This window comes from Tamandua tetradactyla, chromosome 14 (genome assembly GCF_023851605.1).
Source record: "Tamandua tetradactyla isolate mTamTet1 chromosome 14, mTamTet1.pri, whole genome shotgun sequence".
NCBI lineage: Eukaryota > Metazoa > Chordata > Mammalia > Pilosa > Myrmecophagidae > Tamandua > Tamandua tetradactyla.
Genome location: NC_135340.1, coordinates 66,548,865 through 66,561,218, shown reverse-complemented (window position 1 = coordinate 66,561,218; position 12,354 = coordinate 66,548,865). Strand labels below are relative to the sequence as shown.

Sequence of the window (12,354 nt, the reverse complement as noted above, 5' to 3'; positions counted from 1 at the left end):
AGGTTCTGTGGGGGGGTACAAAGCAGACACAGACCCACTATTAGAGTAAAGTCTAATGTAGAAAACATGCCAAAAAGCAAAGTAATCAAAAGCAAAATAATGAACACTGTAAGAATGCCATTAAAGCAACAAATAGGGGTCGTGACAGAGGAAGGGGAATAATTCAGACACAGTGATCAGTGAATGCCCAAGGACCAGGCATTTAAGTTGAGACCTAAAGGGTGGAACAAACCATCTGAAAAATGGGGATGTGGGTGAGAAGGAAGAGTCCTTGAGAAGAAGACCCTGAGATGGAGAAGAATCAGGTTGGGGAAACTGAATGAAGATGGTGGGGCTAAGGCTTAGCAAGGATGGGAGAGATGATATCTGAGAGGTGGGCAAGGGTTAGCTCTTACAGGGCTTTGAAGACCACAGTAAGGATTCATGACTTTAAGCAGGAAGTAACATGGCCTGATTCGTGTTACCAAGGACCCCATTAGTATCTGTGGGCCTTAGGTCATTGTCTGTAGTCAAGGAATCCTGACAGCCTACTGTTATCCATTCTCCCTCCAAAGAGGAACTCAGGGTTGGGACATAAGGAACAGAGTTCTCATTGTCTTGATTCTGAGTTCAGTCCCGAGATGGGGAAACATGTTCTTACTCTTCAGAGCCATATTCCACTCCATCACAGTGTTGCCATTGCTAGACCACAAGCTCGTTGAGAGCAGGGCAAGGTCTTATTCACCTGTAGTCCCAGTGCCTGGTACACAGCTCTGCAGAGGAGGTGCTCAGTAAATGCTGATGAATGAATGAATGACCTCTACTCACAACATTAAGGTTAGGGGGTCTGTTACCAGGGCCATCCTAGGCAGAGTGTAGAATGGCCTCAAGGGACTTTCACAGTTGGTAAAGCACAGGGTTAAGGGAACATGTCAGCCTCTATGGAGTCCTCTTTCAGGTATGATGCTACCTCATACTTACAAAAGCTTTTCTTTAGGGTTCAAGATTTGTTTTACAGAACCAATTTGAGTATCATCACACCCTAAGTATTCATTTAATTGGCCCAAATATTCTGCCACACTTTCAAATGCTGAATCCAGTCCATGGACTTATTTCCCATTACCGGGCCAGTTCCCTTGCTTGAGCCCCATGACGATTCACTGAGAATACTTTTGTCCCCAAACATGCTGCCTGTGCTCCTTACCTTTCTTTTCTCCAGTGAAGGGCACAAAGTCTTCCCTGTCTTTTTGTTCCAAAGCCTCCTTCTCCAAGTACATGAGGAGGTGCTCACGGTCAAATGGCCCAGTGGCTGCTTTCTGTGTCTGGTCTTTCTGTCGGAATCCAGCTGGCAGCAGTGCACTCTGACAAGACAGAGGTACGGGCATGGGGGGAAGGTGTCCCCCTGACTGGTACTCTGTTACTACCCCTACCACCACCCTTCCTTTTTTGCATCAGAGAAGCAGGGAGAAGGATTCCTAAGTGGAGATGCTGGGGTGCCTGAGGGTGAGGGTCTCTGGGAGAGCTCCCAGGTCCTACCTGCTCCAGGATTCCATGCTGGAAGAGGGATCCCAAGGGGCTCAGGCAGAACTTGGGCTGCTGGAGTAGTCTCTAAGTCTTTAGCAGCTGCCCTCTAGAATTCAGTGGCAAAAAGCCAGCCAGCCTTCAGAGCCTCTTTCCTAATAGATCACACTCTGGCTTGGCTAGCTCTGCACCCAAGGTGCTCCCAGTAGGCACATGGAGACTCTGAGAAGTAGCCAATATGGCTACAGACTCTTAATTGTAAGCCCTCTTCTGGAGAAACATTCAAGTATGAAAGTGAATGTTATGATAGATGTTAAGGACCGCTTAAGTTTTGAGAGCCCTTCCCTCAATTCAAAAAATGAAAACAGAATACTTGTATTTTTAAGGTAATCTTGAAAACAATATCTAAAGTATCTTGTATATCTGAATATTATATAATTAACTTTATTTTAGTGACATTTTAATTTACAATAAAATCACAATTTTGAACACCTCAGATTCTAAATTTAAGATAACATCTTTGGGGGTTGAAGAATACATTTGCTAAACAAACACATTAAAAAGCTACATAGCAGGCAGGCTTCTCGCCTGCCCACTCATAAAAATACTAAAAGCATATTTAAATTTTCTTGATATTTTAATTGTAGTCCTAATCTATCCATTGCAGTAGGATCACCAAAGATTTCAAGTTATCTGTGCATGTGAAAGAAAGGAGCCCTTAGAACTGATCTGCATTTGGGGTTAAAGACCTGATTTAAAATAGCCTCTCTGACATTTACTAGCATGGAATCTTATCCCATGTAGTAATTGCCTCTACAAGGCTCTCTTATTCATGAAATGGGGATAATATGATTTATTTATGCCCATCAAAGTGAATGACTCATAGAGGAAACTCTGATTTGTTCCCTTCCCTCTCTGACTTCCCTTTTCCCTAAGATAGACTAATTTCTCTTCAAACAATGGAAAATATTTCTACATTAAACTGGTTTTCGAGAAATACTTTTGCTTTATCACATTGTAGATATGACAACTGAGGTTCTCTACGAACTGGTAAAAGTGACCCAGAACTAGTCAAGGGAAGAACACAGAATTTGCATTTGGAGCCAACGGAACTCTACACTGTTGTTTAAAGCCCAAGCTGTGCGCTTACCCCACACTGTCATGACCACTCTGCTTCAGCTCCACGCCACTCACCTCAGGATCCAGGTCATCGAGAACATTCTCCAACTGTTTCAGCTCCTCTTCTGAGAGTTTGCCAAGAAGCTCATCTTCATCAATGTTCTTGTATTTCTCCAGCTCTTTTTGGAAAGGGAGTGCCATGGCTTCTTAGATGCCTTTCTCATGGACCAGGTAGTATTTAAACGGGCCAGCTTCCTGGGATTTCAGAATACTGTCAATAAGAAAGAGACACTGTTATCTCCTTTAGGTAAACAGGAACTGTTAACAGGAGACAGAGCTATGCTATCTGCCACTGGAGTCTCTTTATTAGACCATATAATTCAACTAAAAGGTAATATTGCCTCCATTTGCATAACATCCTGACAGCTTAGAAGATGTCTTCATATAAATTATTTCACTTATTTGGATCTTTTACAATCACTCCATGAGGAAGCTTGGGCAGATATTATTCTCATCTTACAGGTGAAGATTCAGAGACAAAGGTGGCTAGGTCACAACGCTGAGGGTTTTCCAAGCCTTGTGATTCCCTGTGCAACGAGTTTCTTTCCACCACACTCTACCCAGCCTCCCTCAGCTTTCCCTAGAAAAACAGCGGACAACAATACACAGATTGTAAGGCAGTTGTAGGAAGCATGCTTGTGTCTTTTAGTGAGTGAGGTAAAGAATACAAAATGGAATTCATTCAGCAAAGAGAGTTTGGAAAGTCCATGTGAGAAAGCATTGTCCAGTAACTCCCCTGCAGTTAAACTAAGTAAATCCTGGCCATGCACTCACTGCCTCCACTTTTCTCCTTTCTCTTTCTTCATCACCCATTCTTTTTCTATTTCTGTATTCTTTTTGTTTCTTTAGCTATCCTCCCTATTCTTCTTTCTTTATAAACCGAGTCCATTCTCTTTCCAACACCTTCTTATACCACCTAACTCCTAATTTTCCACCCAAAGTGAGAAATTTGTAGTCAACCCTTCTTACTTGCAGAGAACTTTAGAGATCTTTCCTGGAAAAAGAATAATGCATTCAGGAAATAGCAATGTACTTAATTGATTGTATTTCTCCTTAGGAGGTATTAATATCAATCAGATCTTTCTCAGGCAATAAGTACTTGCTGTACTCCCATGTGTCAGGCACCATTCTAGAAAATGGGACTACAAAGATAAACAAGATATGACCCCTGTCCGCAAGGAGATGCAGCTTAGTGAGACAGACACAGAAACAGCAATAACACCATGTAATGAGTATTACAACACATGTAATATATAAAGTGGGTTTAAAATCATATAGGCAGAGGACAGTGAAATGATTCTGCATAATATTGTAATAGTGAATACATGACATTATGCATTTGTCAAAACCCATAGAAGTGTATAACACAAAGAGGGAGCCCTAATGTAAACCATGGACTTTAGTTGCTAATAATATATCAATGTTGGTGCATCAATTGTAACAAATGTACCACACTAATGGGATATGTTACTAATGGGGAAAGTGTGTTTAATAGGAGGGGAAAGGAGGGAGTATATGGGAACCTCGTACTTTATCCATGATTTTTCTATAAACTAAAACTGATCTAAAAAAAATAAAGCCTATTAATATTTTTAAACACACACACAAAAACAGGACTAATCACTGGGGAAAGGGGAGGAGGAGGTGTGAGGGGGTGCTGTGAAAAAGAAGTTGCATCTGAGCCTTGAAAGAAAGAGGTCGTAAGGTGGACATAAGTGGAAAGGGGCACTCCAGGAAAAGGAAACAGCATAAACAAAGTGTGTTAGTTAGATTCAGTTGTCAACTTGGCCAGGTGAGCATACCTAGTCTTATTGCTGAGGACATAAGCCAATGGTGAGTGAATCTCATCTGTTGCCAATTACATCTGCAGTCAGCTAGGAGGCATGTCTGCTGCAATGAGTGATGTCTGACTTAATTGGCTGGTGCTTAAATGGGAGATTGCAACGTAGCACTGTAAGCAGCTCGGCATTCCTCATCTCAGCACTTGCAGCTCAGCCCAGGCCTTTGGAGAAGTCACCCCGGGGAAAGTTGTTGGAACCCAGGGGCCTGGAGAGAAGACCAGCAGAGACCATCCTGTGCCTTCCATGTAAGAAAAGAGCCTCAGTGGAAAGTTAGCTGCCTTTCCTCTGAAGAACCAACAAAATAAATCCCCTTTTATTAAAAGCCAATCCGTCTCTGGTGTATTGCATTCCGGCAGCTAGCAAACTAGAACACAAAGGCACAAGGAAAAGCAATTACATGATTATATAGGGAAAATAGCTGGAGTGGCTAGAGGGGAGGATTCTCTTGGGGGAGGAGGAAAGAACTAAAGATAAGGAAAGGACATATGTAAAGGCCTTCCTTACATGCCCTGTGTTGGGCTTTATTCTTTGTGGATGGGAGCCACAACAAATTTTTTAAATAGAGGAATGATTAGAGCAGACTTGTGTTTTCTAAGGCTAACCAAATAGTAAGAATGATGACTGTTCTGGCAGGTGGTCTACTTAGGGCTGTTAGGATGTAGTTCTCACACCTCATTAGCTGCTCACCATGTTCAAGTTTTCAGGTTCCCATTAGGTATCCTTTTGAGTACTATGTAACTCTTCCTCTTCCATTAGTCCTCCTTTTAAGCTTTAAATGTTATATTCTGGCCAAAATGTCCCTTTCCTATTGACATCAACTGGATCATAATGTGCTTTGCTCTGGTCCCAGCTACCATAATTTATTGTGCATTACAAGACAAGGACCTTGATCTGCCAGGCCCTCATCCATCAGATGAACTGGATGACTTACCCTAGTTAATGGACTACAAATGCACAATTTCTCACATTTCACACTCTGAGATGGAGATGGATCTTACAATTCACAGTGTTCTTCGTCATTGTTGACCCCAGTAGCCAAGATGCACTTGACATTTGCCAGCATATGTGTAAACGTCAAAAATTATATCTTCAAAACTAGTTAGAATGGGTTTCAGGGATTTGGAAGAAAATTCAAGAGACAACTGTGGAACCTTTTAAAACCTAGAAACCAAACCATCATGGGGAGGAAGTGGGAGAGGTGACTCAGATGTGTTTAGCAACACTCCCAAAGGAAGAAACAGGTTAGCCAATTCCTCATAATTACAGAGCAGGCTTAAGAGCCCAGCATCAATAGGTTTTAGTTTTGTTTACAACTTTTTTTTTTAATACTTTTGATGGTACAGAGTAGATATTGTGTGGGGTTAAAAAGAGATGTTGACGTTTTTTGAGTCAAAAAGCAATTCAAAAGGTTGGACTCAATGTGAAGAAGTTTTAGGAATATCAATCAATTCTGTCACTTACCTTTCCCCTTTCTATGCATATTTGAGTGATAAAAATCTAAGGCTATTCCTAGAAGCTTTATTTGTAATATTCCTATCGGAATCAGCCTGAATGACTATCAGTAGGTGAGTGGATAAACAAACTGTGGTCTAACTACATGGAATACCACTTAGCAATAAAAAGGAATGAACTATCAACGCACATAACAACATGAACGAACCTCAAAATAGTTACTGCTAAGTGAAAGACGTCAGACCAAAAAAGAGTGTATGCTGGATTATTCCATGTATCTAAAACTCCAGAAAACAAATCTATATAGCAGAAAGCAAATCAGTAATTGCTTGGGGATGGATGGGAGGGAGGAAGAGGCAACGGGTAAGATTACATAGGAGCATAAGGAAACTTCTGGGGATTAAGGATATGTTCACGACAATTACTATAATGGTCGTTTCACAGGAGTATACATGAATCAGAACTTTAAAAATTGGTAAACATGATTTTTCTCGTAAAGATACAACTTCTCTAATAAAAATGCATCTATCAAAAAAACTGTATACCTTATGCATAATTTTTGTACGTCAATTATATCTCAAAGAATGATTTCAAAAAACTGTATAAGTCTAAATCAGCTCTTACAATAAATATGAAGTAAAAATTGAATTTTTTAAGAAAGCATTGTGTCATATTTTCTTTGGCAGTATTTTTAGTGGCACACAGAATATTGGGTGGTTTACAATTTACAATTGGTGGTATCTTAAGAGTTGATACAATTATATATTTACAATTGGTGGTATCTTAAGAGTTGATACAATTCTATATGTAGTTCTACTCCAGGATGAGAAAATCAAGAGAGGCAGTTTCTTCCTCTGAAACAGACTGCCTCTCTTGATTTTCCAGATCATACTGTTAATCTACCGGTCAGTCACTTCCAAATCTCAGACTGACCTTAGATGCCTCCTCTTCTTTCCATGTCCAGCAAATCACTACATCTGCAGGTCCTTATAGCATAGTACTTTTCACATCATCCCTTCCTTTCGCTCCTGTTTTAGACCCTTGTTCCATGGACTGTTTGCATCTTGAAAGGTTTCAGTTCTTCTGGCTGTTCTTGCCGCTAAGCCCCCCAGAGCAACACGATCTGTTAGTCTTTCTTAACACTGCTAACATACCACATTATACATGGAGAACTTACGATGGTTCCTTCTTGTTTACAGAATGAAATTCCAACTCAGTCTAGCATCCAAAATTTGGCTTGAGTCAGTATTTCCTGTTTTCTCTCCCATAACTTTCTCTGGGAGCCCTCCACTGCAGCCAATGTCTATTGAACTGTCAGTGGTAGGCAGAATTATGGCCCCCTAAAGATGCCCATATCCTAATCCTTGGAACCTGAGACTATGTTACCTTATTAGGAAATTTGCAGTGTGATTAAATTAAGGATTTTAGAGAGATTATCCCGGATTATCTAAGCGGACCCAATAAAATCACAAGGCTTTTTAAAGATGGAAGAGGAGGGCAGGAATCAGAGATGGAGACACTAACAGAAGCAGAGGTTGGAGTAATGCGATTGCTGGCTTTGAAGATGGAGGAGGGGGCCATGAGCCCAGAAACGCAGGTGGCCTCTAGAAATGGGAAAAGGCAGGGAAACAGATTCTCCCTAGAGACTCCAGAAAGAAATGCAGCCCTACTGACACCCCAATTTTAACCCAGTGAGGCCCACTTCAAGCTTTCAACCTACAGAACTTCAAGATAATAAATTTGTGTTTTTTAGGTCACTAAATCTGTACTAGTTTGTCACAGCAACATTAGGAAATTAATACATCCCCCTACCCAAACACTTCCATTTTCCAGTTTCTGGATATTTTCTGTGTCTCTCCATATCCATTTTCCATCCTGCTCTATGTCCCAGGAGGGTGATCTATTTAGACTGCATCAGTGGGCTCTCTTGCTCTCTGGCTTCTGTTTGGCTCATGGAAGGCACCAGCAGGAAACCAAAAGGCAGAGGAGAAAGACACAGAAAGCTCCATCTGCTCTCAGACTGCCCTCCCCTTGCTCCTTCAAGCACTGGGTGATGACCCAGTGGTCATCAGTATTCCGCCTCGCTGGAGTCCCTGAACACTTCCCACATCTTTTTAAAATAGCCTCTTTATTAAACATTTCTCAAATTATTCAGTTTGAGTATTTCCCCTATTTCTTGTTGGGAACGTGACTAATACAGTCATATCACTTGGAATGTTCTTCTCTGTTCTGAAAGCCTGTTCAAGTGCTCTGTTTTTGAAGCCTGGCTTGGATCCCAGCACCAAAGGACCATAGAATGTCAGTGCTGAGAGAGGCCTTAAACATCATTCAGCTTCGCAATACAGATGGTTTTTCTCCTACTTCTCTGACCACTCCTTTTTACAGTCTTCTAGCAATTTCCTTTCTCTATCTTAAATACTGGTATTCCTCAAAGTACTTTGCAGGACTTCTTTTCTCACATTACACACTCTTCCTGGATGAATTCATCTGTTACAAATTTTCAATTATCATCCATATCTTGAAGACTCTTAAATCTATTATCTCCAACCTTGACTTTGATCCTGAGGACGGGACCCATATATTTCCAATTGTCTCTACTTGGCTGCTTCAGACATCTTACATATATCAAAAGTATGCCTCATATTTATGCATTTCACCACCACAGTTAATTTGAGAACATTTTCATTGCTCACACCTCTTCCTCTTCCTTTCCAAACTGCTTCTCCCCCTCCAGAATTCCTAATTTCAGGAAGTTCCCCTAAAAACCAGGGACTATCCTTGACATCTCTCCTTCCCATTCCTCCATCACAAAATTCTATCCTTACCTAAGTATGTTTAGAATCTACTCACTTTTCTCATTCTTACTACTCACATCCAGCCTTTCCCACTTCCAATCCAATTTTTACACAACAGCCAAGTGATCTTTTTAAAAAGAAGCTCTAAACAGTTACCTGAAATCCTCCAGTGGCTTCCCATTGCCTTGAGGATCAGGTTCAAATTTGGCCTCTGGCATCTTCACCTGCCCCATACTGCACTGCACTCAGCATCTCCTCCTGGCTCTAACCTCCTGGGCCACTTCCAATTTCTGAACTATGCCTTATGTCATTCTCTCTGCTCAGAGCACTTTTACCCCCCTTGTATTAGTTTGTTATGCAGTAGGAATGCAATATATCCAAAATGGGACAACTTTTAAAAAGGGAATTTAATAAGTTAAAAGTTTACAGTCGTAAGGCTATAAAAATGTCCAGGGAGGCGGGGCCAAGATGGTGGCTTAGTAAGGTACGCGTGTCTTAGTTCCTCCTCCAGAGCAACTACTAGGTGAACAGAAACAGTGCAGAACAGCTCCCGGGGCCAAGGCAGGGAATGGACACACAGCGTACCCCAGTCTGGACTGGCTAGAATGACTGCGAGACTCTGCTGCAGTGAGATCCCCGAGCGGTGCGCGCTTCCCTGAGCCGCGGCAGCTGGCGGCTGGAGCTCCTTCCTCCCTCCTTCCCGGGCCGGCTGAGAGTCTCAGAGAGGCAAGTTTCCCAAGCCGCAGCGGCCGGCGCCCCTCTTTTGTGGGCGGCTTCCTGGACCGGCTACGAGTCTCGGATCAGAGGGCTACCCAAGCTGCGGTGGCCGGCAACCGGTGCCCCTCTCCCGCGGGCGGCTTCCTGGTCCAGTGGCGAGGTCCTCAGGCCGCGGCGGCCGGCGAACGGTGCCCTTCCCCCACAGGCGGCTTCCTGGTCCAGTGGTGAGTTCCCCGGGCCTCGGCGGCCGGCGATTGGCACCCCTCCAGGGAGAGGAGGGAATTTCCGAAGTGGCAGGACTGGGTCCAACCAAACACCAATAGGGGCATTAATAAAGGAGCCACAGGGTCCCCTAAAGGCGCAGCGGCTGGCGCCCCCAACACGCGCAGCCCCCCGGACCAATTGAGAGAATTGGATTGAAAATCCCCAGGCCGCGGACAATGGTGACCGGGGGGATCCCTTCCAAACACGTGAGACAAACGTGTGTCACGGGCGCCACCTACTGGGCAGGATAAGAAAAACAGAACCCAGAGATTTCACAGAAAAATCTTCCAACCTGTTGGGTCCAACACCCAGGGAAATCTGACTAAATGCCCAGGCACCAGCAGAAGATAACGGACCACGCTCAGAAGATTGAAAATATGGCCCAGTCAAAGGAACACACCAATAGTTCAAATGAGATACAGGAGCTGAGACAACTAATGCTGAATATACGAACAGAAATGGAAAACCTTTTCAAAAACGAAATCGATAAATTGAGGGAGGACATGAAGAAGACATGGGCTGATCAAAAAGAAGAAATAGAAAAACTGAAAAAACAAATCACAGAACTTATGGAAGTGAAGGATAAAGTAGAAAAGATGGAAAAAACAATGGATATCTACAATGATAGATTTAAAGAGACAGAAGATAGAATTAGTGATTTGGAGGATGGAACATCTGAATTCCAAAAGAAACAGAAACTATTGGGAAAAGAATGGAAAAATTTGAACAAGGTATCAGGGAACTCAAGGACAATATGAACCGCACAAATATACGTGTTGTGGGTGTTTCAGAAGGAGAAGAGAAGGGAAAAGGAGGAGAAAAACTAATGGAAGTAATTATCACTGAAAATTCCCCAACTCTTATGAAAGACCTAAAATTACAGATCCAAGAAGTGCAGCGCACCCCAAAGAGATTAGACCCAAATAGGCGTTCTCCAAGACACTTACTAGTTAGAATGTCAGAGGTCAAAGAGAAAGAGAGGATCTTGAAAGCAGCAAGAGAAAAACAATCCATCACATACAAGGGAAACCCAATAAGACTATGTGTAGATTTCTCAGCAGAAATCATGGAAGCTAGAAGACAGTGGGATGATATATTTAACTTACTAAAAGAGAAAAACTGCCAACCAAGACTCCTATATCCAGCAAAATTGTCCTTCAAAAATGAGGGAGAAATTAAAACATTCTCAGACAAAAAGTCACTGAGAGAATTTGTGACCAAGAGACCAGCTCTGCAAGAAATACTAAAGGGAGCACTAGAGTCAGATACGAAAAGACAGAAGAGAGAGGTATGGAGAAGAGTGTAGAAAGAAGGAAAGTCAGATATGATATATATATAATACAAAAGGCAAAATGGTAGAGGAAAATATTATCCAAACAGTAATAACACTAAATGTTAATGGACTGAATTCCCCAATCAAAAGACATAGACTGGCAGAATGGATTAAAAAACAGGATCCTTCTATATGCTGTCTACAGGAAACACATCTTAGACCCACAGATAAACATAGGTTGAAAGTGAAAGGTTGGGAAAAGATATTTCACACAAATAACAACCAGAAAAGAGCAGGAGTGGCTATACTAATATCCAACAAATTAGACTTCAAATGTAAAACAGTTAAAAGAGACAAAGAAGGACATTATATACTAATAAAAGGAACACTAAAACAAGAAAACATAACAATCATAAATATTTACGCACTGAACCAGAATGCCCCAAAATACGTGAGGAATACACTTCAAACACTGAAAAGGGAAATAGACTCATATACCATAATAGTTGGAGACTTCAATTCACCACTCTCATCAATGGACAGAACATCTAGACAGAGGATCAATAAAGAAATAAGAGAATCTGAATATTACTATAAATGAGCTAGACTTAACAGACATTTATAGGACATTACATCCCACAACAGCAGGATACACCTTTTTCTCATGTGCTCATGGATCATTCTCAAAGATAGACCATACGCTGGGTCACAAAGCAGGTCTTAACAAATTTAAAAAGATTGAAATCATGCACAACACTTTCTCGGATCATAAAGGAATGAAGTTGGAAATCAATAATAGGTCGAGTGCCAGAAAATTCACAAATACATGGAGGCTCAACAACACACTCTTAAACAACAAGTGGGTCAAAGAAGAAATTGCAAGAGAAATTAGCAAATACCTCGAGGCGAATGAAAATGAAAACACAACATATCAAAACTTATGGGACGCAGCAAAGGCAGTGCTAAGAGGGAAATTCATTGCCCTAAATGCCTGTATCAGAAAAGAAGAAAAGGCAAAAATGCAGGAATTAACTGTCCACTTGGAAGAACTGGAGAAAGAACAGCAAACTAATCCCAAAGCAAGCAAAAGGAAAGAAATAACAAAGATTAGAGCAGAAATAAATGAAATTGAAAACATGAAAACAACAGAGAAAATCAATAAGACCAGAAGTTGGTTCTATGAGAAAATCAATAAGATTGATGGGCCCTTAGCAAGATTGACAAAAAGAAGAAGAGAGAGGATGCAAATAAATAAGATCAGAAATGGAAGAGGAGACATAACCACTGACCTCACAGAAATAAAGGAAGTAATAACAGGATACTCTGAACAACT

The 12,354-nt window shown here is 41.6% G+C and overlaps 1 protein-coding gene across 6 annotated transcripts in view; it reads right to left on the bottom strand.

Moving 5' to 3' along the window:
* TMOD2 (tropomodulin 2) overlaps positions 1-12,354 on the bottom strand; it is a 67,235-nt gene that overhangs the window by 40,674 nt on the left and 14,207 nt on the right. For 5 of the 6 annotated variants that reach the window (XM_077127902.1, XM_077127896.1, XM_077127898.1 and 2 more), the window contains exons 2-3: positions 2,695-2,890; positions 1,184-1,340 (exon numbers count right to left, since the gene is read on the bottom strand). In XM_077127902.1, coding sequence (XP_076984017.1) covers positions 1,184-1,340; positions 2,695-2,820 — 283 coding nt within the window. In that variant the 5' untranslated portion in view covers positions 2,821-2,890. Of the gene's footprint in view, positions 1-1,183; positions 1,341-2,694; positions 2,891-6,905; positions 7,041-12,354 lie in introns of those variants that run through there. The other variant, XM_077127899.1, reaches the window with a different exon arrangement.